The sequence below is a fragment of the Malus sylvestris genome, chromosome 17 (assembly GCF_916048215.2).
Source record: "Malus sylvestris chromosome 17, drMalSylv7.2, whole genome shotgun sequence".
NCBI classification, from domain to species: Eukaryota; Viridiplantae; Streptophyta; class Magnoliopsida; order Rosales; family Rosaceae; genus Malus; species Malus sylvestris.
This window is the reverse complement of record NC_062276.1, coordinates 3,358,557-3,383,374: the sequence shown is the minus strand read 5'-3', so window position 1 is coordinate 3,383,374 and position 24,818 is coordinate 3,358,557. Positions and strand designations below refer to the sequence as shown.

The following is a 24,818-nucleotide window of genomic DNA, read 5'->3' as shown; positions in this document are numbered from 1 at the left end:
TGTGTCAGCCGAGGATGATGATGCCCGATAGAGTTTAAATTTTGTTCCCATTTTTCGTGCCTGTTTCGGTACTTCTTTTTCTCCTCCTATAAGCAATGATATTTCGGGCTTCTTTTGCATCTTCAAATAGCCACATGGGTCGACAAATATGTATTTGAAGAATCGTATTTGTATTATCCGTTGGAGATGCTCTAATTAAAACAAAACCCTATATAATTAGGAGACCAAAAAAGGAAAATAAGGTTTCCTGGTTTTTTACATCTCTCCCAAATCTCACAGGGCTTTCCTTTCTTTCCTTCCTCCATTCCACTTCCTTTCCACTTTCCCCCCTTTTTTTTTCTTCATTCTCTCCTCCCTTCCACTTTCCTTCTTCCTTCCACATTTTTTCCTTCTGCCGTTTCTTCCTTTTTCCCTTTCTTTGCATCTTCTTTCCATTTTTTTTCACATTTTTCCTCTACTTTCTTCGCCACTTCACTCCATCTTCAACCCAATCAGCCCCATCCTTCTTTGACTTCACATCCTGGTTTGGCTTCTACATCTTTGTACTGCGATTTTTCGCGTTTTACCCGGAAGGTGTGTAGAGTTTTCGCTCGGGTGTTCACATCACCTCCTTCCTTGGGATTGCCTTTGATGGCATTGTTGTGAGTGGGGTGCCCTTTCCCACTGGCTTCATTCGTTTTGGGTTTCACTTTGTGGGCCCTGTTGCTAACGGGTTGCTTCTTCCAATGTGTGGTAGCTACTAGTGTGGTGCTCGGCGATGTTTAGGGATTCTATTTTCACTCAGTTTTCTTTTAGTTTTGGGGCTCTGTTTAGCTTTTTTTTGGGTGTGTGTAGGGAACGTTTGTTTCTGTTGGTTGGTAAGCGGCTTTCCGACGACGGCAGATTGAAGCTGCTAGCGTTTGTTTCGGTGTTTTCTTTGTTTTGGACTCAAACTTTTGTTTTGGGCTCTTTAGTTGCTTCTGAGTCCTTCTTTTTGTTTATGTGTATGTATCTGGGCATTTTCTTGTGTAATTATTGTGTTGAAATAAAGCAATTTTTCACCCCAAAAAAATGAGCAAGTAACACAAAAAACCATATTTGTTGAGGAGAAAAATCACAATACTTTTCCTAGTTCTCAAAACTAGTAATATCAAATCTGACAAGGCTTTCAAATTTCCCACGTAAATTAGGAATCCCTGTAAAATCTCGTACATAACCATAGAATCCCTATAAAATATACAAGTCCGATTGAAATACTGATAATTTACAACAAGTTTACGAACTAAATCAAAGGCATCATGGCAAGCATGCTCTCTCCTCTTGCTCTCGTCGTCTGCGTACTGTGTTTTTCGGCATTGATTCCGCAGGCTACCCCCGCCCCGTTCCTCTTCCCGGAAGCTCAGTCCACCATCCTCCCCGACCCTTCAACCTTCTTCGCCTCGAACCTCCTCTCATCCCCGCTCCCCACCAACTCCTTCTTCCAAAACTTTGTCCTCGGCAATGGCGATCAACCTGAATACATCCACCCCTACACCATCAGATCAGCCAACTCTTCTCTATCTCTTGCTTACCCGTCTTTCTCCTACTCCTCTACCGTCGTATCCACAACCCCGTTCGAAGCCGACCTCACCATCGCCTCAACTTCAAATAGCAACGGTCACCATGTAGTGTCCGACTTCAATGATTTGAGTGTGACATTGGACTTTCCCTCCTCCAACCTCCGCTTCTACCTGGTTCGAGGAAGCCCCTTTCTCACCTGCTTTGTTTATCGTCCCATGTCGGTTTCTATATCGACCGATCATACGATTGTCTCGGCATCCTCAGCGAGTGGCTCGAGCACCAAGTTCATCGTCAAGCTCGACAATGATCACACATGGCTAATATATACATCCTCACCAACTGAATTTACTGACAGCGACTCATCCACGTTAACTCTTAAAGAATTTTCTGGGATTTTTCGTGTTGCTGTAATGCCGGATCCTGATCCTAAATCTGAGAAAGTTCTCGACCACTTCAGTTCTTGTTACCCGATTTCTGGTGCAGCTGTGCTCGAAAACTCAAATACTTTGTCGTATAAGTTCGGAAAGATAGGTGGAGACTTGCTCATGCTAGCTCATCCTCTACATCTCAAGCTTCTGTCCAACGCCACAATTTTGCAAGATTTTAAGTACAAAAGCATCGACGGGGATTTGATTGGCGTCGTTGGTGATTCGTGGGTGTTAGCGTCGAAGCCTATTCCAGTCACTTGGAATTCCGTTGGAGGTGTCAAAAAGGATTCGTTTTCAGAGATCATATCTGCACTTCGTCGAGATGTTGACGCTCTTAGTTCAACAGAATCAACTACCACGTCTTCGTACTTTTACGGGAAACTAGTTGCTAGAGCTGCGAGGCTGGCTCTGATCGCCGAGGAGGTAGCCTGTCCTGATGTGATCCCTGCGATTAGGACATTCTTGAGCAATAAAATCGAGCCGTGGTTGGATGGTACTTTTAGTGGCAACGGATTCTTGCATGATAAAACATGGGGTGGACTTGTTACCAAATCCTCCGCAACTGATCCAGCTGCAGATTTCGGGTTTGGTCTTTATTCAGATCACCATTTTCATCTGGGGTACTTTATATATGCAATTTCCGTGTTAGCAAAGATTGATCCTGCATGGGGAGAGAAGTACAAGCCTCAAGCTTACTTGCTCGTGGAGGATTTTCTCAACAAGGACAAGAAATTGAATCCAAATTACACGCGTCTGAGATGCTTTGATCTTTATAAGTTGCACTCGTGGGCGGCAGGGTTGACAGAATTCGCAGACGGGAGGAATCAAGAGAGTACGAGTGAGGCAGTTAATGCGTACTATGCAGCCGCTCTGATGGGGAAAGCGTATAAAGATGCGCAACTTGAGGCCACCGGTTCGCTGCTTACTGCATTAGAAATTCAGGCAGCTCAAATGTGGTGGCATGTGAGAGAGGGAGGAGAGAATCAAATTTACGAGCAAGATTTCGCGAAGGAGAATCGGGTTGTGGGAGTTTTATGGTCGACCAAGAGAGAGAGCGGGCTTTGGTTTGCGACTGCGGAGGCAAAAGAAATCAGACTTGGAATCCAAATGGTGCCTGTTTTGCCAGTTACTGAGGTATTGTTCGCTGATGTCGGGTTTGCTAGTGAGCTAGTGAACTGGGCATCGCCGGCGCTCAGCAGGACGGGAGTCACGGAAGCATGGAAAGGATTTGTGTATGCATTACAAGGGATGTACGACAAAAAAGGCGCTTTGGAGAAGATTAGAAGCTTGGAAGAATTCGACGATGGAAACTCCCGCAGTAATCTCTTATGGTGGATTCACAGTAGATGAACTTTTGTCGGTTAATTTCTTCTTGCATGAGGTTTATTTTTTCTTTTTTTTTCGTTTAATTTCATATTCTTTTCCGTAATTTTTTTTAATGATCCAAATCTTTTATGTTTTAACACTTCATTCGTATGTGATCCATGCAAAAAAAGCAACGTAAACCCAAAACATTAAAACATTCAGTTGTAGTGACGAAATCAAATGAATACGGTTCTTTATAAACAAACCTAAAATAATTACCATTTAAGCCAACGGTCATATGATCTCATTTTAAAGTAATTTTTGGTAGATAATCTTTGACCAAAACCTTAGTTATAGTTTAAGAATACATACACATACATACATACACACACACACACATATATATATATATATATATATATATATTAAACAGGATTTTATCACACGAACTAAGTATCTAATTGCAGTAAGCATCAGGAAGAGAGTAAAACGATTCTTTAATTTGTACTATAATTGACAGAACAATCTGAAGCTGGTACAAATGAGAGTCAAGTCTAAGATAATAATACACAAAAACTACTGGCATCATTCTTTTGAGTTAGGTTTAGGCGATTTTCGAGGATAATATGGAGACGCCGGAGGACCATTTGGGCTTGACAAGCTCCTTACGGGCTGTCCGTTTCTCGGCATGAATACTGCCTGCGTTCTGATGCCGTTCTTAGAACTCGAGTGGGACCTCGAACGAGCTGCTTGTATGTTTTGGAAGTGGTAGGAAGAACTGGCCATATCCTTGAGGTTTTGTAGAGGCTTTAGGGCTTCCACAACTTCACTCATCATTGGTCTAGCTTTCGGGTCACGACTGAGGCAGTGGGCGGCAAGCTGGACTGCTTTTTGTGCACCTTTAATAGAAAAATGACCTTCAAGACGGGGGTCAATTAACTGGAATAACCTCCTCTTGTCGCCAAAGAGTTGTCTCGCCCACTGCACAAGATTGTGCTCCCCATTTGGTCTATTTTTGTCCATGGATCTTCTGCCGTTTAACATTTCGAGCAGCACTACTCCAAAACTATAGACATCGCTCTTTGATGTCAAATGACCTAAATTTGGCCATGTTAGAACTTAATTCTAACTCACGATTAAGCATACTACATAATAAAAAATGAAAATAAAAAAAAAAGATTACGGAAGTAGATGGCCTAAGTATGCAATTATTTATCAGAAGCCATAGCCCGATAAAATGCTAAGTGCTGATGTTTAAACCTATCACTTTGCTTATTCGATGAAGTTGCAACTTTATAAAACTACCAAAACTATTAAATGCCGAAGATGATTATTATCAGACTCACCAGTCATCACGTACTCTGGGGCTGCATAACCATAGGTTCCCATGACTCGTGTGGAAACATGAGTTTTATCACCCTCAGGACCATCTTTCGCAAGTCCGAAATCCGAAAGCTTGGCATTGTAATCCTAAAATAATACATTCCATTTTCAGAAGAAAATAGGAGTAGGGAAAGAAATGAAGTTGATGCTCAGTTATTGTCACTTACTGCATCTAATAGGATATTAGATGTTTTAAAGTCACGGTATATGACCGGTTTTTGAACTTCTTCATGAAGAAAGGCAAGACCCTTTGCAGCACCGAGTGCAATTCTCATTCTAATAGACCACGGAAGAGGCAGGGACCCTGGTTGTTACCAAAGATCATTAGGCAACCATTAACAATACAGAACAACACAAATTCTACAGCTAGTTTCAATATACATGCAATTATCAAAGAATGTGAAAGGACCGGTTGCTTACTTCTGAAAAGGTGGTTTTCCAAACTTCCCCTAGGCAAAAACTCATAGACCAACAACCTCTGATCATCTTCAATCGAGTAACCAATCAATTTTACCAAATTAGGATGGACGAGATCACCAAGAAAATAAATTTCAGCCTGAAATATAATGAAAAAAAAGGATTTAGATACAATTTAAACCGAAAAAGGAGACTTGCATGTAATCTAAGAGGTAAGTTAAAAAGCAGTTAATATCGTAAAGTTGAGGGATAGTGAAGCCATACAAGCCATTCTTTGTGACCCTGAAGTCCATCATGGTTGAGGGTCTTAACTGCAACTGTAAGCCCTGTACCAGGTTTCACAGGAGCAGTTCCATTCTCCTCAACCCAACCCTTAAATACACAACCAAATCCACCCTCACCAAGAAGGCTCTCCGGTCTGAAGTTTCTAGTCGCCAACTTAAGTTCGTTAAACGTGAATTTTCGGAGCTGAGAAGCAACCTTCAGTTCCTCACTAAAATAGGGCGTGGATGTAGTACTTCCGGCATTACTAGTAGTTGTAGACGACCCTCCACGAGTAAGTTCTCGATCTCTACTTTTCTCATTCGACGATTTAGTTTCCGCTGGTTACACAAGGTCCAACACACTTAAGTGTATGATACATATATAGTAGTATGCACTTGAATCAAATAAGATGTTGGTATTGTTTGGAATTTCATAAAAATGCCAGACACAAAAAATAAACCGTAAATCGATTTCAAACTATTAGACTCGATGAATTAACCGTATATAATAAAGTCCATTCCCCTCTCTGTAAATTAGAGTAGTTTACAACATCGCCTTCAAACCATTCGTCTTCTGAACATTCATCACCTAAACAAAGTTTGACACTTTCCTAAAATCATATGATGTTACATGCCCTCTTTACTTAATTTAGCAGACCCAACAAAATAATCATCCGAAAAGGAAAAAAGGGCAACCAAAAGACACAATCCCCAAAATTTAATGTTTCTCAGCAAGAAATTGCCTAAAAAGGAAAAGGGCAGTGAAGAATTTACCATAAGAAACACTAGTTCCAGTGATGGAGCTATCAACTTTGGATCTTGAAGGCATGCAGGTCCCAAACCGGAGCTTAACCCAACACCCAGTCTCCTCCACCGCATCATCCTTCTTCTTCCTTCCCTTCGATTTGCTACTGTTATCGCAACTCTCCACCTTGCTAGGATTAAGCACCAAACCCATCCCCTCAAACTCTCTCTAGATTCAGATTCTCATGGCTCAGAGACCCAGAAATTTCAAAACTCACAGAAAGTCCATTGCAACCCACCAACCAGCAAACCAAAAGCGACCAAAATAGCTACAAAATCTCTGAAATTTCACAAAAAAAAGTGTGAAGTGAAGCAGGAGGATCGAACAGTGGTTCAAAAACACAGAAAACCCACCAATCTGCAACCCCAAAACGCTACAAAACCTCTGAAATTTTCACAAAGAATGCGACTTGAAGCAAAGATCGAGCAGCCGCATGCTCGATAAATTGAATCCGACCCAGATGGTCAAAAAGGATAGAGAAAGAGAGTGATGAGAGAGAGAGAAAGGGAGAGAGGGGAACAGAAGGCGTGAAAAGAGAGGCTCTGCTGCTTAAGAAAGAGGGAAAAGTTTTCCAAAAATGGTGGGGCAGGTCGGGCGAGGTTTGAAACAGAGGAGGCGGGCAGGTCGGGCATGAGAGAGAAAGGAAGAGAAAGGAGAAAGCTTTCACACACTGCTCCACGACACTAGCTTTGGCATATTCCCAGCGTCAAATCAAAAGCTTGTCATGCTACTTGAATTTTTATTTTATTTTTTTGCCTAATTATTTCTGCTTTTTATTTTTTATTTTTTGGAATCATGAACATTTTTTTGGACATGTGGAAAATCGGACTGCAGATTTATCCAATAATGCAACAAGATAGAATCATATGATTTTTAGAATTTTTAATTCTTTGTTTAATTTTAATAGTGGTGAAGTGTAGTCTACACAAGAAGATGTGCAATAAATATTGTGTTATTACATGATATGATTTACATAACCTGTTAAATCCGATAATTATGGATAACTGTCTTATGATTAAACGATTTTAGTTTTAATTGACTAAACGATCTTAATTTTAATTTACTTTTACAAAAACGGTCTTTATAAAGTGATTTATAAACGATTTCGATTATAAACATGAACTACTATAAATCGACGACTAATAATTTTGAGTATGAACTCATACTCATCTTTTGAGTAGCCAATTATTACTCATCACAGCATATTTTTTAGGCCACTTAAATGCTAAAAATGTCTGAAGAGTTTTTTTCGAAGAACTTTAACGAAAAGCTCTCAATACTGTTCATTTTAACGAAAAACCACATTTTTACAATAAAAAATCAATCCTGATTCTATTCACTTTACCTTTTATTTTATTCTTATCGTTAAAACTCAAAATTTTGAAACCATTTTCATTAGTTTTTTTTTATTATTATTATTCAATCAATATTCTAATCTAATCGAAACTACGAAAAAAGGAAACAAACTCGGCATAACAAAAAGGATGCAAAATAAAAGACAACAATAATATTCTGATTTATATTGGGAAAAAGGGTATACAGAGTTACAACCAAACTTTCGAGGCTTAGTATAGCTCACATCTTACACTCCTTACACAAACCAGCAATGTGCAGTCACCAGTAAGCCATTGTCAACCTCAACTATTTGGATTTTGGGTCATCCACTTCACGTTTCGAGCCATGTCACGGTTCCTGCGATCAAATACTTGCTTGGAAGCTCACCTGCCGAAGGTGCAAGGTATGTAATTGTCTTCCTGTAAAATGTCACATACTGGGTTAGATCAACCAAAACCAGAAGCAAAAAGTGCTTCTACCAAGTTGTTTACTGTAGCTCAGAATTCAAACCTCTGAATGTCGACGTCTGTGACAAAGACAAACCCAGCAACATTACTGCAAAACAAAACAAAAAAGTAAAAGCTTAAAGACTACAGACTATGAATCCACTTTTGTATGTGAAGTTCAAATGAAAGAGAACAAAACTGATCCATGCCATACTTTACTGAATCATTATCTATTTCTATATCAGATGAATCTTTACAAGTTACCTAGAAATAATTTGATCAGGCTCCTTGGCAAATGAAACGGCGAGAATGGTATGCAGCAAATCCCGGTTAATATTCACAGGCGCCAATCTTAGAGGGTCTGCAGCAGGCTCTGCACCAATTGGCAAAGCTGAACGTGGGGCCTGTGGCCCGCCACCAATTCGAAAGACAGAAAAGTCACTGAAGTTTGCGATGTTAGAATGTGGGCTCAGATCATTTGCAAGGCCATAGAAATATTCCTGGTGGAAATATCAGCGCGCATGAGTCTTTTCTTCAAGGAGAACAAATAACACAAGGATTAAATGGAAACATATTGCTTGAACTTGTTCATAAAAGATGACACTTACCCTTATCCTATGACTCCTGGATTTTTGACGGAATTTGGCATTCCTGGATACAACGCCCCCAGATTTTTGAAGTTTTACAACGTCCACACCAGGCTTGTTCTTTAGCACATTTCTGATCATGCTCCAAAGCTTTTCCTGAGAATTTAAACGAAATATATGTACCGTCACTGAAGCCTACATATGAAACCATTTTGTTAAAACATTAAATGTTTCAAACAACAATGCATTACGCTAACCAATACAAATTCTGAGTCCAGACAGAGTCGAGCAACAAAAGAACAGAAGAGAGAAGGAGAAAGAAGGGGGGGGGGGGGGGTAAGAGAAGAAGAAAAGCTTGCAAAATCCACTAAGGTATAACCATAATTAGTAAAGAAACTCAAACTAGAGGGATGTACCTGGCCCAGAACTAAGACAACATTGGCATTGAATGTATCAATTGCATGAAGAAGCAACTGCAAGAAAGATAAAAAATAGAAACCATCAAACACGAATTTAAATACCTGACATTAAGACAACCATTTCAATATTAAAGTGACATCCCTGTGAAGCAGCCTAAAAATTACCTCGTAGCCTTGACCTTCTATCCATCCCATGGTATTGATCACCATTCCAGAAGCTCGAGATTCAGCATTCCCAGAAATTTGTCTCTCTACCACTTGAGCTAGCTCCTTCACAAGCACTTTGTATAAATCTACATTATTACTGGAGAAAAAAATTGGATCTTTAAGGATTCATGACTTTCACTAAATTGGAAATACAAGAAATGTTCTTATATGTTAGTATCAGATATCAATACAAGATGCAAAATGATAGGTCTACAAATAACCATAAGAAAATGCAATAAATCAATTACCTAGGAGTTGTGTGCCCATAGAAATACACGAGAGGAATATCAAGAGGAATTCCTTCAACCGGATCAATAGGCATTTCAATAGGAGTAGCGGCAATGCATCCCGGAATTGTTATAGCTCCCTGTCCAATATCCAAGTCGACAAAAGTAGGTTTCCATCCCTTCTTAGCTGCCCAACTAAGAAGCATTTTCGACAAGGTACTTTTCCCAGAATCTGTCGGTCCCACAACAATCACTCTTGGGCCCTAACCACAAAGAAGCTTATAAGCCACAAACAGATATTCACTTACCAAGGATTACAACAATCCTAGGTAACATACACCTGAAAATGGACTTGCATTACTACGCAGTCAATGCGCTTGAGCCACAAGCTTATTTCAATCATTCATAAAAAAATTACAGAGTCGGGCATCAAACACTTCTGTCCACTAAAGAATGACACTAATTAGAACATTTCGAATGTTTTGCATTTGTCTGCTCCCAACATACAAGTGAACAAGTATACTTTTATTCACTGAAGAATGACACTAATTAGAACACATTGAAAATTTTGCATTAATTTTCCCCGACATACAAGTGAAAAAGTAGTACCTGAGAATTGGGGTCATCCGGTGGCAAGGGTTTAGCGCGGTGTCTCCGTTCTTCCAGTACGGCGTGCACATTCACATAACTGATATTTGGGGTCTGAAAAATCAAACATTGGAATCAGTCACCATTCACATTCTCATTAGTGACAGATGCATCCCGAGCAAAAAGTAAAAAACGCAAAGCAGATAACAAGCACATGAAATACCTCATCAGCAGTGTAATCGGTTTCAGTACTGCCATCCATCTCAATTGTTGCTCCATTCCAAGTAAAAACCTTCAGCAATCAAAACCCACAACACAAATGCAATTCAAAACCTTCAACAATCAAAACCCACAACACAAATGCAATTCAAAACCTTCAACAATCAAAACCCACAACGCAAATTCAATAAAAACTTCAACTTTGTAATGTAAATTTGGGAAAAGCAGTAGAGGAAGAAGGTTACAGCAAATTTGAGCCTGGGAGGGAAGGTGAGCCAGAAATCAGGTGGGAGCTCGGTGCCGAAGATCTCAGCGGTGCCGTTGAGCAGTCGGAGCTTGAGAGGGGCGTCGTTGCCGACTTCGATTCTGAGCTCGCTCTCTCGGTCCAGTTTCACCTGCCTTGCTCCACCGCCGTGCGCCATCTTCTTCTGCTGGCTTCACTCTCGGTATTCCAGTTGGGGGTTTTTACAGGACTGGCGCTTTGTCTTCAATTGGGATTTCGAGGGGTTTTTACAGTGTGTAGTCCTTTGGGATTCGATGATAAAATTATGTTCGTTTTTATGTTGAATTATTTCGTTTGATTTAATTAATTCGATGATAAAATTTTAAAAGAGGTGTGACCGATTTGATATCTTTGTATTGAAATGTGTAGAAAAATACAATATAGATAAAGTTAACTCAATCTGTGTTAAGGTAGAAAATATATGCTAATTATAATTAATCAATTACAATACATAATAAGAATCGATGAAAAATTCGAAATCAAAGATTCTATTCTAATAATGTGTGTGAAAATTAGCTTTCAAATTAAGAACAAAATAATTATTAAAGTAGCCCTTAATTTTCACACTTGTTCTTCTTCCCACCACCCTTCCTCCACTTTTGTTGATCTTTTCTTCTCCATCCATTCTTAACAAAAGATTGAAACATAAAAACGAAATGGTTTCCTAATGGGTTCTAGGGTGTCTGAAATTTGTATGGCCTCAAACATAGGCCAAAACGTTGAATAAATTGTGAGCATTTAAGAGATTTGTAGCTCAAGTGATTAAGAGTATTTATTCTATATTTTAAGATCGTAAATTCAATTCCTTAGCCTTGAATATCGTTTGTATAAAAAATATGAATGTATACCATAAACGTAATCTAACTTCTAATTAAGCTATTATTAATTAAGTGCGAATTAAGTTTCATTTATATGTTTTGATCGAATTGAAACCAGTTACAAAATAACAAGATGAACTGGTTAAACTAAAATGAATGCATTCAACCCCAATCACAACTTTATTCGGGTTGAGGGGTTGTCTAACTCTAACTATTAAGACATTTATTTGGGTTTAAATGGGATAGTAAGTAGATGAACTAGTGTAAGTTACGACTTACTTTTTTAATGATCTAAACTGTTTATATCTTGATTCGTTATTCATAGATCATCTTTGCAAAAAATTAGACAAATCTAATACTATTAAGACATTTATTTGTAATAACGACTACAATTCTACAAGGAAAGATTAAAATGACTGTCACTTAATCCAACAATCATATGATTCTAGATTTGGATAATATTTTATAAAAATAATTTTAAAAAAAAAAGCTTTAAAAGATAGGCGGTATAATCAATGAAATATATTATGAAGGGTCCTAAAAAATGTGGCCCCAATCATTTTTTTAAAAGAACTTTAACGAAAAGTTTCTGGTACTGTTCACTTTAACAACAAATCACATTTTTACACTAAAAAGTCAATTCTGTTACTATTCATTTTACCGTTTATTTTATCCTTATCATTAAAACTCAAAGTTTTCAAACTATTTTCATTAGTTTTTTTTTTTTTTAATAAAGTACAATTCCGCTAGACAATGTAAACAAGCAACCAACCACCACGGGATGCCCTAGTGGTTTAGGAAAGAATTTTATGTCCGTATTTACACGATAAGTTTTGGATTCGATTCCTAACGTTGGCTGAATCATACAATTGTACCCAAGGTATAAAATATCGATGATATCGGAAATATCGGTAGTCCAAAAACATGAAAATTTCGATGGAAATATCGGGATATTATCGATATCGATAAAAATTGAATAAAAACCACGGAAATTGTAAGAAAAACTTGGAAATTTTTATTGAAACTTTGCAGGATGTTTATTTAGTCAATTATCTATTAGTTTATCACAAAAAATTGGAAGGAAATGCATTGCATGATAAATATAACTGATTTAAATTGATTATATAGCGAGCTGGCAAACATTGTGAGTGTAGAAAATATGTAGTAATTAATGAAAGAAGTTTAAACACATCATAATCGTTTATATATAATGAATTAGTACAATATTTTACATTTTATACATTGCATGGTAAGATACATGAGTGACTTAGCAAGGTCTAAAATATCAATAATATCGGAAATATCGGTAGTCCAAAAAAATATCGGTAGTCAAAAAACAAGAAAATTTCAATGAAAATATCAGGATATTATGGATATTTTTTGCGACTCTCGACGGTGAACTGCAGTGAAAGTTATCAATTGATCGCTTTTAAAAAAGAAAAAGAAAATAAAGGAAGCCGTGACTTTCTAGGCTGCTTCTTGTGCTCTTCAAAGAAAGTTCAGTCATTGCAAGTTCCAACTCCTTGGCACTTGTGTGTCAACTTCATGGAAAATTCTCGGCACTTTCACACATGGAATCCCTTAAATACTCACAAACCCACCAAATCAAACCTCACTCGACCAAAAACTCGAACACAAAAACTTGCGCAGAATTGCAAAAATGTTGCCAACGAATGCTCACCAAAACCCCACACAAGTCCCAGACACTGCTCGAACACCGGACTTCAGCGACAGCTTTGCTTACTTCAACCTCACAGCCTGCTACCTCACCACAATGTACCGGGCGTACAAGGCCGGCGACTACCCGGCCCTCGCTTTCGTAGCTTTTATCTACGTGGCCTACTGGGGTTTGGACAAGTGTCTACAAGTGTCCAACAGGTTGCCACGTGGCGAGAAGTCGGTGAAGAAGGAGGCGTTGAGGTTCACCTATTGCGGGTTGACGAGTGGCATTCTGTTTGGGTTTGCTTGTCAGTTTAGGACGTTCATGCCCTTGGCCGCGGTGGTGCTCATGTATTTTGTTGCCATTGCTACCAGTTTGCTGCTCTTCTTTGTCTACTACATCGAACATTACCAAAACGGATGTTATGAAAAGATTAACAACAATTTGGACAATGTTTAATTTTTAATTAATAACAAAATACATGATATAGTAAGTAATTTGCTTATATATTACTAGCTTAAGTACTATTAATATCATATTCTCGAGTGCTTGTACTTCTGCAGTCCAATCAAAATGAATTATTTGAAATGATCAGTCCTCGTATGACACCCTTTTGAGCTAATATCTAATCATGTTGTTTTTCTTTCTCTTGAACAAATAAAACTTCAACTAAGAAATTAAGAGGATTGCAAAATAATATCGGTTACAAATGGTGGTTAATTTCAGTATTATTTTTTTCTTTCAACAGGAGGGCAACTGGTGGTAAGCTATAATTATCCACATTTTTCAGGTACGGAGAGGCCACGATTAATCATAGTACTAGACACGATTCGATTTGGATTGATTGGTAAAAAAATGGAATTCAATAAAGAAATTCTAAAAAGTAGAAAATACAAAAACGAATGGAGAAGTGGGGTATCGATCCCCATACCTCTCGCATGCTAAGCGAGCGCTCTACCATCTGAGCTACATCCCCAAGTTGGATCTTGTATCCTGTAATGTTGTTTTTAAAGAGTATTTGGCGACTGGCGAGTTTGTTGTAGTTGTTTTCACTTCGTCACTTCCACGCCAGTCCCCGCAGAGAGTGACCAGAGGTGTTCCAAAATGTTGAGACGGTTTCTGCTACAAGCTTCCGCCGCTCGCCGCCGTCTTCCCAACTCCCACTTTCCTCCGTCGTATTCGGCCCCTTTAATTCCCAACCGTTCAGTTTCTTCAACATCTTATTCTTCTTCTTCCCAAACCCCACACAGTCCTTTCGTCGAACAATTGGATGACAACCCTGACCAAACCACCACTCAACCCACCGCCTCCATCGCCGTCGACCGCTCCGGCTTGTACAACCCACCCGGTACCACCACCAATCCATAATTTTCATTCACTAATTGGTTTTTCTCATTAATTTCATAATATTTGTAATTAATTTTTGTGGCAGAGCATTCCCATGAACCCACTTCGGACTCCGAGCTCGTCAAGCACCTCAAGGGAATCATCAAGGTTTGTTTTTTCTTCTATTTTCTCCATTTTTTTGATATGGGTTACCTGTAAATGTTGCAATTTGAGTGGCAATGTGGTTGTGAATGTGGGGTTTTGGTTAGTTCCGCGGCGGCCCAATCTCGGTTGCTGAGTATATGGAGGAGGTTCTGACGAATCCGAAAGCCGGATTCTACATGAATCGAGATGTGTTCGGAGCTGGAGGTGATTTTATCACTTCCCCAGAAGTGAGCCAGATGTTTGGGGAGGTAAATTTATTGTTGTTGGATTGTTGATTACTCTGTCAATTTATCTGCTTGTTCGAATTGATTGGTGAAGAGAAAATGTTGTTGTTTTCTCTGCTTGTTTGAATTTAGATGGTTGGTGTTTGGGCAATGTCTCTGTGGGAGCAAATGGGACAGCCGGATAGGGTGAACCTAGTTGAGCTAGGTCCGGGAAGAGGAACTCTCATGGCCGATCTTCTTCGAGTATGAACCGGTTTTGCTCATTGAACTTTCTTATTGTTATTGCTATATAAATGGAAATACAGTAACTGTAGCTACTTTCTATGTTGTGTAGGGTGCGTCAAAATTTAAGAACTTCACCGAATCATTGCACGTGCACATGGTAGAGTGCAGTCCTACGTTGCAGAAACTTCAGCATCAGAAGCTGGAATGTGTAGACGAAGAGGTTTCGGATGGCAAAAGGACTGTAAGCGCGTTGGCTAAAACTCCTGTATCATGGCATGCCACATTGGAAGACGTTCCAACAGGATGTATGTAGTTGTGTTCTTATTTATGTTACAAGCAAGATGAGCTTATTTTTGTGTGTGCATATTGGAAATGAATGAATGAATGGATGACGGCTAACTTCTGTTTGTGCAACGACTGACTAGCTATCTTGATTATCATGCCAGTGCCATCTATCATAATCGCCCACGAGTTTTATGACGCTTTACCAGTTCATCAATTTCAGGTTTATGTGGTTCATTTCTGACCTACATTATTCTTCTATTTTGTTTAGGCAATTCTTAATCTTTTTTACTTACTGCAGAAAGCTGCTCGTGGCTGGTCTGAGAAAATGATTGATGTTGCAGAAGATTCAACGTAAGGATGTAAACTAGAATTAAGTCTCTTTTGCAGGTGCTTCCAAAATAATTGTGTTATTTGATACTCATAAATATTGTTTAGGTTTCGTTTTGTTCTGTCTTCACAGCCTACACCAGCAACTCTTTATCTCGCAAAACGCTGCAAATGGGCTGGAAATGAAGAAATAGCAAAGCTTCAACATATTGAGGTTTGCCCCAAAGCAATGGAGTTGACTCAAACTATTGCCGAAAGAGTTGCTTCTGACGGAGGTGGAGCTCTTATAATTGATTATGGCCTCAATGGAGTAGTATCCGATAGTCTGCAGGTCTGTTGCTTTTCCACGTCTAATTTTGGTCATCTTTTCAAGACACGAGTTGTGTTCGTGTATACTGCTGGTTGTTGTTCTAACTTCCGCGACACTTGCTTTGTTGCAGGCGATTCGGAAACATAAATTTGTCAACATTCTGGATGATCCGGGCTCTGCTGATCTCAGTGCGTATGTTGATTTTGCATCCATCAGGCACTCTGCCGAGGAAATTTCAGGTACACCGTCTCATTAGTCTTTCTTTAAGTATTATATTTCCATGGGTTGGAGTCATGAAAAGGTTGAGGATATATTTTGTCCAAACTTAATATTTCTGCAGGAGAGGTTTCTGTCCATGGACCAATTACTCAGTCTCAGTTCCTTGGTTCTCTTGGGATAAATTTTCGGGCGGAAGCATTAACACAAAACTGTACAGAAGAACAATTTGAATCTCTGAGGAACGGATACTGGCAACTGGTCGGCGAAGGAGAGGCCCCCTTTTGGGAGGGGCCTGATGAAAAGGCGCCCATCGGAATGGGCACCCGGTATTTGGCAATGGCCATTGTGAACAGGAAACAAGGTGTTCCTGTTCCATTTTAGTGGAACCTAAAAAGGAAAGATGTAGCATTTGGATGAGGTTTGTTGCGTGTGCATTGGTTGAGGTTCTTTCTTATTTTTGGTTTACAAATTAAATTGCATTTTTTGATGTTTTGAATAAAGTTATATAAAGTGACTTTCGCACACTTTTTTTTTTCTTTCCATTTGTATTTATTTATGGCCAAAGATAATTAATAAACAAAAATAAACAGGAGTCTGCAACGAACGTGAAAGATCGAAGTTACGCTTGTCGTGTTTTAAGTCTCTACTCAAATGCAACCCAAACTAAGAACTCACACTATCCTCTAAATTTGTGAAAATTTTAGAATGAATTGGCTCGTAGCATGAACTAGGTGAAAGAGCGACTGAATGTGCGGGCAAGTATCTAATGTACAAGAATATTTGTGCATATTATGCTCCGATCCATACTTAAAAAGTCGATACTGCCCAAACCGTTATTCATAAAGGGCAAAAACGAGATTGTATATTTTTTGGGTATGGGTTGGGAGAAATTTACCCGATGATTATCCATAACGGCAAAATACCCAAGTTTATTTTTTCAAAACCGAATCGTTTAGAGTGATTTTTTTGCGAAAATCGGATTTGACGGGTTAAATTACATCATAACTGCTCCCTTGACACTTTATATCGTGACTATCGTCCACTCAACGGAGGGTCGTTTGACATCGAGTCGTAGTTGGAAGAAATATCGATCGATCGAGAAAGAGAGAGAATGGGATCGTTTCTGTCAAGCTTCATCGGAGGAGCGCCGGCGGATGACTCCGCCGCGCCCGGGGAGGAGCCCGGGGTGACGTCGTTTCACTCGTCGGCCAGGTGGCAGCTTCACTTGAACTCCCACAAGGAATCCTCCCAGCTGGTACCTGCCCAATAATAAATTTTCATTTTCATTTTATTTTTTGAGTTTTGAAATTGCCGAGAGATTAGGGATTCTGATTTGACTGTTTTCTTGACTTAATCGTTGGAATTTTTTGGATTGATTGGGGAACGTGAAGCTGGTGATCGATTTCTCGGCGTCGTGGTGCGGGCCCTGCCGGTTCATTGAGCCGGCCATCCACGCCATGGCCGCCAAGTTCACCGACGTCCAGTTCGCCAAGATCGACGTCGATGAGCTCTCTGTAAGTCCCTCCAAACTTTGGCTTAATAAGCGTGCTTTTGTAGCCAGTGCTTCTATAACCTAGAAAGCCTTTTTTTGAAATTGCTTTTAAATTAGCTAATAGGCACGCACCTAGCAACTTTTGGCAGGTTAAGGGATCTATTCAATTGAGATTTGTAAGGATTTTAATTATTTTAATGAATTTAAGAGGGATGTATTCAATTGAGATTTTAAGGAATTAAATATTTAAGGTGTATTCAATTAAGATTTTAAGGTAGTTTATTAAGATTCTTATAAATCTGGATGTATTCAATTAAGATTTTAAATAAGTTTATAACATTTCAGATGTATTCAATTAGAAATTTATTTTAAAGAATTTGAAAAAATTAAGGAATTAAAGAGAATTAGAGAGATTTCATAGTGTATTTTAATCTTCTTATGAGATTTCGAAGGAATTGAACCAAAATTTTATATGCAATCTCTATAAATCAATTAAAATTCATAAAAATACATAAATTTATAATTTCATTAAAGTCTCTTAAATTCTCGATTGAATACACGCCCTAAATAGTGTTTTCTTTTAGAAAGTGCTTCAACTTAAATTTTCCGATGTTCTTCTAGTATAAGCGCTTCCAGTAAAATGCCGTGCAGAAATGCTTTATTGAGAAGCATTGTCAAGTAAAACGCACTTTCTGAAATCAGTCACAAACAAACAAGGACCGTTTTGCGTTTTGTTTCTGAACTGGGTTTTCCTTTTGTTATGCAGGAAGTGGCGCAGGAGTTCGGGGTGCAGGGAATGCCGACGTTCGTGCTGTTGAAGAAGGGGAAGGAAGTGGATCGGGTGATCGGCGCGAAAAAGGACGAGCTCGAGAAGAAGGTCGAGAAATACCGCTCTCTCTAAGCTCACGGTTTGTGTTTTACATTTGCAGTTTGATTGGGACGAATTCTAATTAGGGAAGCAGGCTTTGCGTCTCTCGCTCTCTCTGTTTACATTGATGTTTTATGTAAAAAGTTTCTAAATATCTACTTATAATGCTTCGAACACATTTTAGTCCGTTATTTTAACACTTAAATACAATACTTATAATCCATTTGACATTTCCGCGGCAACGCTCTGGCTAAAACTACTAGTTATACGCTATGGAGAGGAATCATATTCACTTCTCCGAGACTTGGATACTCGGAGACTCAAACAGTGTATGCTTGCTGGATTGTGTCTATGTCCAGGTTCTTCAGCCTCACTACCGATTCCACACGCCCTTTAAGGGTCTGCAATTCCCTCAGCCTGCGAAAACATTCAAAAGTTTGTAATTTCGTATCTTGGCATGTCGGGAATCGTCACGGAGTAAATACAATGTGTGTGTTGTACCTGGCAATTTCGGCCCGTCGTTTTGCCTCTTCAGCCATCTGATTGAGTTCTGTATAAGTAGTGCGATCGCTGAACACCGTGGCCTCCGGTGGGTGCAGTCCATGGAGGGTTCTCTGTGCATGCGCCCATTTAAGCGCCCTTTCTTCCTTCCCGAAATCCTTCTTCCTTGTGAAGGCAGTCTGCAAAAACACAGAATTCCATGACGAAAAGAACGAAAAAGACTCGGCAACACCACCAAACCAAGTCCGTTAACGCCATTGCACGACAGCAACACTAGATTGCTATTGCTATTCATACCCTTTGCTCAATTACGAGATCCCAAGCTCGCCCGCTCAGGGCATATCGGATGAAGAACTTGATGAGATCGAGCGGGAAGTAGAAAATGAGGTTATACAGCCAAACCAAGCCAGCCCACCCCCATCCGATTCCCTCAATCGCAGCAAAACTCCAACTGGCGTAGACAGCGATCAGCGTAGCAATCTGTTCCACAAAGAAATCAAGATTAGATGAATTCGCGCGTAATCAGAAGATGCAAGCAAAAAGCAAATACTTCACTCACCAACTGAGCAATGACAAAAGCTGCTACAAGCAGCAGACCAGGACGCTCGACAAAAGACCAACTCCGCGCTCGTGTGACGAATATAAGGGCCTGGCTGATGGTACTCACTTGCAGGTAAACTGCAGCGGCGAGCTTCCTGTAGTCGTCCACGTCCTTATGGTGAAGGCTCGAAACCCCGAAGGTACGCTGAAAACAACAAACACTAGTGTTAGCCAAGAAACTAAACTCTAAAACGAGCAAGAAACATCAAGACTTACAGGAAAGAAGTCTGTATCGTATGCTGCCCAAAAGAAAATGACTGTCATCATAGCCAAGTAACCACCGAGGACGATTCCAGTCGTAAAGATCTCCGCCAGTTTCCAGCTGTCCGGCTGCGGAGATGGTTTCACTCTATCCTTCGATATCGTCATGATGGTACCGTCATTGAGAATAGCAATAATCAGCACCATGAAGGGCGGGAAGTCGAATTGCCATATGAGTGCCAGTAGCATGAAACCAAGCTGTAACAGAAGAAATTCAGTGGACTCAACTCAAAGTCGATTTCAGAACCATTCAAGGACTACCAATTGCAGCATTTTTCGCTTCGATCACTACGAAAAATTAAGAGATACAAATTAACTTACCACGATACGGATTGTAATGGAAACAGCATATATCTGCAACAAGAAAGAAACCGATTCATGTATTTTGGTCGATATGAGCTTGAATTGAGCTGACTCTACTATGTATGTAGTTGGTTCGGTTTCAGTACTTACCGTGTAATTTTTCATTCTCTGGAATATGGACCGACTAGTTAGCACGGCGCTGATGATGACGCTAAGGCCAGGTTCGGTGAGGACAATGTCCGAAGCACTACGAGCTGCGTCAGTTGCATCAGCAACAGCAATGCCGATATCAGCCTTTTTAAGAGCAGGAGCATCATTAACGCCGTCACCAGTCATTCCGCAAATATGCTTTCTGGCTTGCAATCGCTTCACAATTTCGTACTTGTGCTCTGCATGAAAGATGCAACGGAACTAAGCACGAAAAAAAGGAAGAAATAGGCTCCAAAAATCCACATGAAGCATACAGTGTATTTGTTATAGTACCAGGGAATACACCAGCAAAACCATCAGCTTTTTCAATGAGTTCATCAACTGGCAGAGCGACAATCGACTCATCTTTCTTCTGTCCTAACAGACTGGATGATGGATACATGTTGGTTCCCATGCCCAGGCGGCGCCCTGTCTCCTTCGCTATTGCCAGTTGATCACCTGGTAGCAATTTCAAATGGCAAGCACATGATATCCGGATCAATTCGATGAGAAAAAAGTTAAGAACTACAATCTGTAGACAATTATAAGTAAAAGTGAAGTAGTATTGAAGGAGATGCACCTGTAATCATCTTAACATTTACCCCAAGATTCAATGCCCTTCTAATCGTCTCTGCGCTATCATGCCTAGGTGGGTCGAACAGAGGCAAGAGGCCGATAAATTGCCAAGGCCCTCCCTGGCTCTCTTTCCTTCCATCTGGAACTTCCTGCGCGTAAAAATGTTATGAGGGGGAAATTAGCTATAAGAACACGAACTATAATATATGATAGAACAAGAGTTGTGCAGGATTAATATTACCTGGTATGCTACTGCTAAGGATCGTAAACCTCGCTCCGCGAATTTATCAATCACGGTGTGAACCCTACGTTCTATCTCTGATTTATTGCGTACAAGGTTCAAAATCTAATCATCAAATCAGGTATGGATTACTACAATCAGCGCTGAAACCATAGAGACAGAGAAATAGTAGCTCGTAAACATACCTGCTCCGGTGCACCCTTGCTGACACGGTGCATTTTACCCTGACTGTCAATGTATGTCAGAGCTGTTCGCTTATCTGTCGGGTTGAATGGAAGGAAGTGCACCTCTTGGATACCGGCTCTGGCCTATTTTGCAGTCCGAAAGAAGAAACAAGTGAGCACAACACAAAGAAAACAAATACGGTTCCACATATTTTGTGTTAATGATTATACCTCTTTTGGATCAGCCAACATTCCAACAATAGCAGCATCTATTGCGTCTTGATTTTCCATTCGGGAGGCTCGAGCTGCCATTAGAACAACAGTGTCTGCGTCCACCTCTTTAGCGAAGATCTAAACAACCAAGTTCATTACAGGAATTAGAACAGCGTAGCACGATCAAGAAAGCTAAGAACCCTATCAGACCAACCAACCTCTACGAGATTCTTGTCAACCGAAAGCTTATTCAACGTCAGAGTTCCGGTTTTGTCACTGCAAAGGACATCCATGCCTGCCATCTCCTCAATTGCCGTCATTCTTTTAGTGATAGCGCCCTGCAATATTTATTTTGAGCTCCTATCAAGCGTTGATCATCTATATCGACAAGCGAATAACATTTCTAACTTGTTATAAATTTATAACCGACCTGCTGAGATAAGCGATGGGAACCAATAGCCATTGTGACAGATAAAACCGTGGGCATAGCAATGGGAATTCCTCCGATGAGTAGCACCAGCAGATTGTCGATTCCTGGGCGATATTCGCGGTGTTGAATTGGATACATAACTATGATCTCGACAATCATTCCCACCGCAATCGAACATATACAGAAATTCCCAATGGCAGTCAAGACCTACACAGCATAAAAACAGTAAAAAATACAGATACAAAACGCGAACTCAAATTTTCTACATAAATATGTTTATACATTATAACCAGTATTATCTCAATAAGTTCAACAGATTCCCTCATAAATTTCGTACCCCATTCCGCCATTGAACTCTTCATCTTAGCATAAGTTACCTTTTGAAAGTGGCCTTGTTGATTTGTGCTATCCACAAGATGAGCTGCCTTGCCGAAAAAGGTATGAACACCTGTGGCAATTACCACTGCTTCAATCTCTCCCTGTTTGCAAGTAGAACCTGAATACACGCTGCTGCCAGGGCCTTTCGTCACCGGAAGTGACTCGCCTGTAAGCGCAGACTGCAAAGACCAAATACAAGTACCTCCAGTCAGTCAAATGAAACCTTAACTCAGCACACAGCGAACAATAAGGTCGTAAAAGCACCTGATCAATTTTCAGTGCATCGCCGTCAAGTAGACGAGCATCAGCTGGAATAATGTCCCCAAGCTTAATACTGATTACATCACCGGGGACAAGAACGGAAGCATCCTCCTCGATCCACCTTCCATCTCGAAAAACCTGGCTTGAACGTTAATATAGTTGCTATAAACAGCGGTGTTCAAAAGAAAAATAAGTGTGCGGAAATCATTTCCCTTCTATTTTCGGCAAAATACCTTGGCTTTGGGGGCGAGACGAGCCATGAGAGCAGCAGCGGCATTTCCCGCGTTATTCTCTTCTATGAAACTTATAGTTGAGTTGATTATCAGCAGAGCAATGATGCCAATAAAATCTTGCCAATCAGGTGGCTTTCCCTAAAAAATCAAAACCCAACAGGTTATAAGGTCCCAAGTTCGATTTTCACTATCCCTCTCCCAATATCGCTTGTATCGAGAAAAAGAATTTGAAAAAAATAGTAAAAAATTATTTTGAATAAGCATGTGATTAATGAGGAAACACAGCCAGAATATCATTTTTAGTTTGTGTCTTGCAAGGTAATGCTTCATATAGATTGCATGTTAGATATACGTTATAGTTTGAATGCATAAGTAGAAAATGTACAAGGAAAACCTAACCTTCAAAATTTGTATGTGTTAACTCATAAGTAATTGGTAGAACTATTGTTAATGGTGACGGCTAAACCCTAGTGCCTTTTTACCCGGGATTCTCTAAACTGTTTGTTTTAATTATTTTTTTCAGTTTAAGTTCTTGCCGATTTAATTAACTTTTATTTTTTGTAATCTTTATTTTAATTCACAATTTCATAACTTTTCAAAATCTTGTGTGGAATAGCTATCTAAGAATTAGTTTTAAATACAAGTTATTCATATCAATTCTTATGGAGCACAACTTTGCTTGAGCTACTTATACTACGATTACTTTGTTCTCTCGCAAGTATTTTTAGGTGTTTTTAATCATATTTTCACATGTGGTAGAAGTCCTATCATGTGTCTCACTCTCAATACCTATCTATGAAGCATAGATAAAATATATGGATAGGCGGTGATATGATACAACTCGACACAGTGATATGTAAAATCTCTAAAAGTTAGAATACGATACGTCATGGATACAACAAGAAATATATAATTTAAAACATATTTTAACATGAAAACATCCAAATTTAAGTTCATTCAAGTGTGATAGTTATAATCCTTGTTTTAATTAGGGGCAAACTCTTTATACTCATCAACTTTCAAGTAAACTAAAGTATCCGTGCTTCATCGGCACCCAAGTTCGAAGCGAAATCATTCCCATTGTTAGCTTTTATAAGGCTAGATTAGACTATCGCTCGAATTATAAAAAATAAAAAAATAAAAAAAATAAAAAACACAAGAAAATATTGATGGGGAGCAAAAAGATACTCACTCCTCCATTGGCAAGAGCTATGGCCATGATAGCTGCAGCTTCCATCACCCATGCGAGAGGGTTCCACATAAACCCTAGAAACTTCAAAACCTTACTTTCCTGCATAACGAACCCATCAATACAAATTAACTCTTAATTAAAAATTAACAGCCCTTATCCCAAGGAAGGTCGGGTGCATGAATCTTAATACGCTACTGCGCTCATTTTGCGCGAAGTCTTCTAACATTCAAAATTCCAAAAACAAAATACAAAAAATCAGCACCTTCTTCTCCTCAAGCTTGTTGAACCCAAAAATGGCCAACCTCTGCTCAACAGCCTCAGATGTGAGCCCATGTTTGTTGCACCTCAAGGTCACAAAAACTTCTTCAAGTGGCACGTGTTCCTGCAAATTGATCAAAAAATCGAAAAATTAAAAAAAATAAAAACCCACAAGGAAAAACAAATCATTCTGCAAAAGGTAGAACCAACCAACCCAGAAAACGAAAAATCCTGAAAATAAAAAACAAAAAGAGAAATTTGAGAAAACAGAGTGATGGGCTGCTCTGTTTTGGTACCAAATCGACAGCTTCCTTCAACACGGCGTCCAAATCGACAGCTTTCTCATCCATCTCTGCCTATCGATTCTTAGTTCCTCAGCGGCAACAATAATAAGCAGTAGATATTACACAATTACATATAAGAAAATAGTAAAGTTGATCAAAGTTAACGCAAAACAGAGCAGTCTGTTTACGTTTTATACCGTCTCCTCTCTCTCTCTCTCCACTTTCTCTCTCCACTCTCTCTCCACTCCCTCTCTCTCACTAAGATGTTTAAAGCGGTTAACTGTTAGTGGGAGACGAACAAAAGGATTATTTATCTGGTAATTGGAAGGTTCACACTGATTTTCCTAGCTTTCCATTTATGTTC

General features: G+C 39.5%; 6 protein-coding genes and 1 non-coding gene across 9 annotated transcripts; 3 read left to right on the top strand and 4 right to left on the bottom strand.

The window, feature by feature from the left end:
- The first annotated feature begins 1,267 nt into the window (after positions 1–1,267).
- Positions 1,268–3,720, top strand: LOC126610945 (probable endo-1,3(4)-beta-glucanase ARB_01444). Of its 2 annotated transcripts, XM_050279116.1 has the most exons (3): positions 1,268–1,722; positions 1,804–3,092; positions 3,135–3,720. In XM_050279116.1, the coding sequence occupies exons 1-3, from the start codon at positions 1,278–1,280 to the stop codon at positions 3,315–3,317; spliced, it is 1,917 nt and encodes a 638-aa protein (XP_050135073.1). In that variant the 5' UTR covers positions 1,268–1,277; the 3' UTR covers positions 3,318–3,720. The 2 variants fall into 2 exon arrangements, with proteins under 2 accessions (XP_050135073.1, XP_050135071.1); XM_050279114.1 differs by having other exon boundaries at positions 1,268–3,720.
- A 32-nt stretch (positions 3,721–3,752) lies between these two features.
- Positions 3,753–6,684, bottom strand: LOC126610946 (serine/threonine-protein kinase PBL34-like). Its single transcript, XM_050279117.1, has 6 exons — positions 6,110–6,684; positions 5,337–5,674; positions 5,076–5,211; positions 4,823–4,959; positions 4,619–4,742; positions 3,753–4,369 (listed from the first exon to the last, which is right to left on the bottom strand). Exons 1-6 carry the CDS (start codon positions 6,291–6,293, stop codon positions 3,858–3,860), a joined length of 1,431 nt encoding a protein of 476 aa, XP_050135074.1. The 5' UTR covers positions 6,294–6,684; the 3' UTR covers positions 3,753–3,857.
- A 948-nt stretch (positions 6,685–7,632) lies between these two features.
- On the bottom strand, positions 7,633–10,723 carry LOC126610947 (protein CLP1 homolog). The gene is made up of 10 exons (XM_050279118.1): positions 10,414–10,723; positions 10,173–10,241; positions 9,971–10,063; positions 9,383–9,624; positions 9,093–9,231; positions 8,925–8,981; positions 8,530–8,664; positions 8,186–8,421; positions 7,986–8,030; positions 7,633–7,894 (listed from the first exon to the last, which is right to left on the bottom strand). The coding sequence occupies exons 1-10, from the start codon at positions 10,588–10,590 to the stop codon at positions 7,807–7,809; spliced, it is 1,281 nt and encodes a 426-aa protein (XP_050135075.1). The 5' UTR covers positions 10,591–10,723; the 3' UTR covers positions 7,633–7,806.
- Positions 10,724–13,832: 3,109 nt separating this feature from the next.
- Positions 13,833–13,905, bottom strand: TRNAA-AGC (transfer RNA alanine (anticodon AGC)). The gene has a single exon. It is a non-coding gene; the product is annotated as a tRNA-Ala (tRNA).
- An 80-nt stretch (positions 13,906–13,985) lies between these two features.
- On the top strand, positions 13,986–16,534 carry LOC126610156 (uncharacterized). The gene is made up of 10 exons (XM_050278139.1): positions 13,986–14,277; positions 14,362–14,423; positions 14,525–14,668; positions 14,777–14,887; positions 14,979–15,174; positions 15,316–15,374; positions 15,453–15,505; positions 15,590–15,812; positions 15,922–16,030; positions 16,132–16,534. Exons 1-10 carry the CDS (start codon positions 14,034–14,036, stop codon positions 16,389–16,391), a joined length of 1,461 nt encoding a protein of 486 aa, XP_050134096.1. The 5' UTR covers positions 13,986–14,033; the 3' UTR covers positions 16,392–16,534.
- Positions 16,535–16,948: 414 nt separating this feature from the next.
- LOC126610157 (thioredoxin H2-like) lies at positions 16,949–18,600 on the top strand. Of its 2 annotated transcripts, none has more exons than XM_050278141.1 (3): positions 16,949–17,265; positions 17,402–17,528; positions 18,273–18,600. In XM_050278141.1, exons 1-3 carry the CDS (start codon positions 17,122–17,124, stop codon positions 18,401–18,403), a joined length of 402 nt encoding a protein of 133 aa, XP_050134098.1. In that variant the 5' UTR covers positions 16,949–17,121; the 3' UTR covers positions 18,404–18,600. The 2 variants fall into 2 exon arrangements, with proteins under 2 accessions (XP_050134098.1, XP_050134097.1); XM_050278140.1 differs by having other exon boundaries at positions 16,962–17,265; positions 17,402–17,524; positions 18,269–18,600.
- On the bottom strand, positions 18,501–24,818 carry LOC126610155 (plasma membrane ATPase 1-like). Its single transcript, XM_050278138.1, has 20 exons — positions 24,467–24,818; positions 24,175–24,294; positions 23,913–24,011; positions 22,721–22,858; positions 22,491–22,625; positions 22,226–22,405; positions 21,849–22,055; positions 21,637–21,756; positions 21,437–21,556; positions 21,227–21,349; positions 21,042–21,146; positions 20,805–20,949; positions 20,519–20,683; positions 20,186–20,424; positions 20,054–20,086; positions 19,688–19,930; positions 19,431–19,616; positions 19,169–19,351; positions 18,872–19,050; positions 18,501–18,787 (listed from the first exon to the last, which is right to left on the bottom strand). The coding sequence occupies exons 1-20, from the start codon at positions 24,518–24,520 to the stop codon at positions 18,691–18,693; spliced, it is 2,871 nt and encodes a 956-aa protein (XP_050134095.1). The 5' UTR covers positions 24,521–24,818; the 3' UTR covers positions 18,501–18,690.

Bases quoted from the DNA above. Each gene is read 5' to 3' on its own strand.
- LOC126610155 (XM_050278138.1), bottom strand. From the start codon at position 24,520: ATGGATGAGAAAGCTGTCGATTTGGACGCCGTGTTGAAGGAAGCTGTC. The intron at 20,425-20,518 runs GTACTATAACAA...TCTTTCATGCAG, and splicing joins TTTTGCTGGTGTATTCCCTG to AGCACAAGTACGAAATTGTG. The intron at 19,931-20,053 runs GTAAGTTAATTT...CTTCTGTTACAG, and splicing joins CCATTACAATCCGTATCGTG to CTTGGTTTCATGCTACTGGC.
- LOC126610156 (XM_050278139.1), top strand. From the start codon at position 14,034: ATGTTGAGACGGTTTCTGCTACAAGCTTCCGCCGCTCGCCGCCGTCTT. The intron at 14,424-14,524 runs GTTTGTTTTTTC...GGTTTTGGTTAG, and splicing joins ACCTCAAGGGAATCATCAAG to TTCCGCGGCGGCCCAATCTC. The intron at 15,813-15,921 runs GTCTGTTGCTTT...GCTTTGTTGCAG, and splicing joins TAGTATCCGATAGTCTGCAG to GCGATTCGGAAACATAAATT.
- LOC126610945 (XM_050279114.1), top strand. From the start codon at position 1,278: ATGGCAAGCATGCTCTCTCCTCTTGCTCTCGTCGTCTGCGTACTGTGT.
- LOC126610157 (XM_050278141.1), top strand. From the start codon at position 17,122: ATGGGATCGTTTCTGTCAAGCTTCATCGGAGGAGCGCCGGCGGATGAC. The intron at 17,266-17,401 runs GTACCTGCCCAA...GGGAACGTGAAG, and splicing joins ACAAGGAATCCTCCCAGCTG to CTGGTGATCGATTTCTCGGC. The intron at 17,529-18,272 runs GTCCCTCCAAAC...TTATGCAGGAAG, and splicing joins CGTCGATGAGCTCTCTGTAA to TGGCGCAGGAGTTCGGGGTG.
- LOC126610947 (XM_050279118.1), bottom strand. From the start codon at position 10,590: ATGGCGCACGGCGGTGGAGCAAGGCAGGTGAAACTGGACCGAGAGAGC. The intron at 8,422-8,529 runs GTAAGTGTCATC...TATTTCCACCAG, and splicing joins CCAGGAGTCATAGGATAAGG to GAATATTTCTATGGCCTTGC. The intron at 8,031-8,185 runs GTAACTTGTAAA...TTTGTTTTGCAG, and splicing joins CCTGATCAAATTATTTCTAG to TAATGTTGCTGGGTTTGTCT.
- LOC126610946 (XM_050279117.1), bottom strand. From the start codon at position 6,293: ATGGGTTTGGTGCTTAATCCTAGCAAGGTGGAGAGTTGCGATAACAGT. The intron at 4,960-5,075 runs GTAAGCAACCGG...GGTAACAACCAG, and splicing joins GGAAAACCACCTTTTCAGAA to GGTCCCTGCCTCTTCCGTGG. The intron at 4,743-4,822 runs GTAAGTGACAAT...GTATTATTTTAG, and splicing joins CTAATATCCTATTAGATGCA to GATTACAATGCCAAGCTTTC.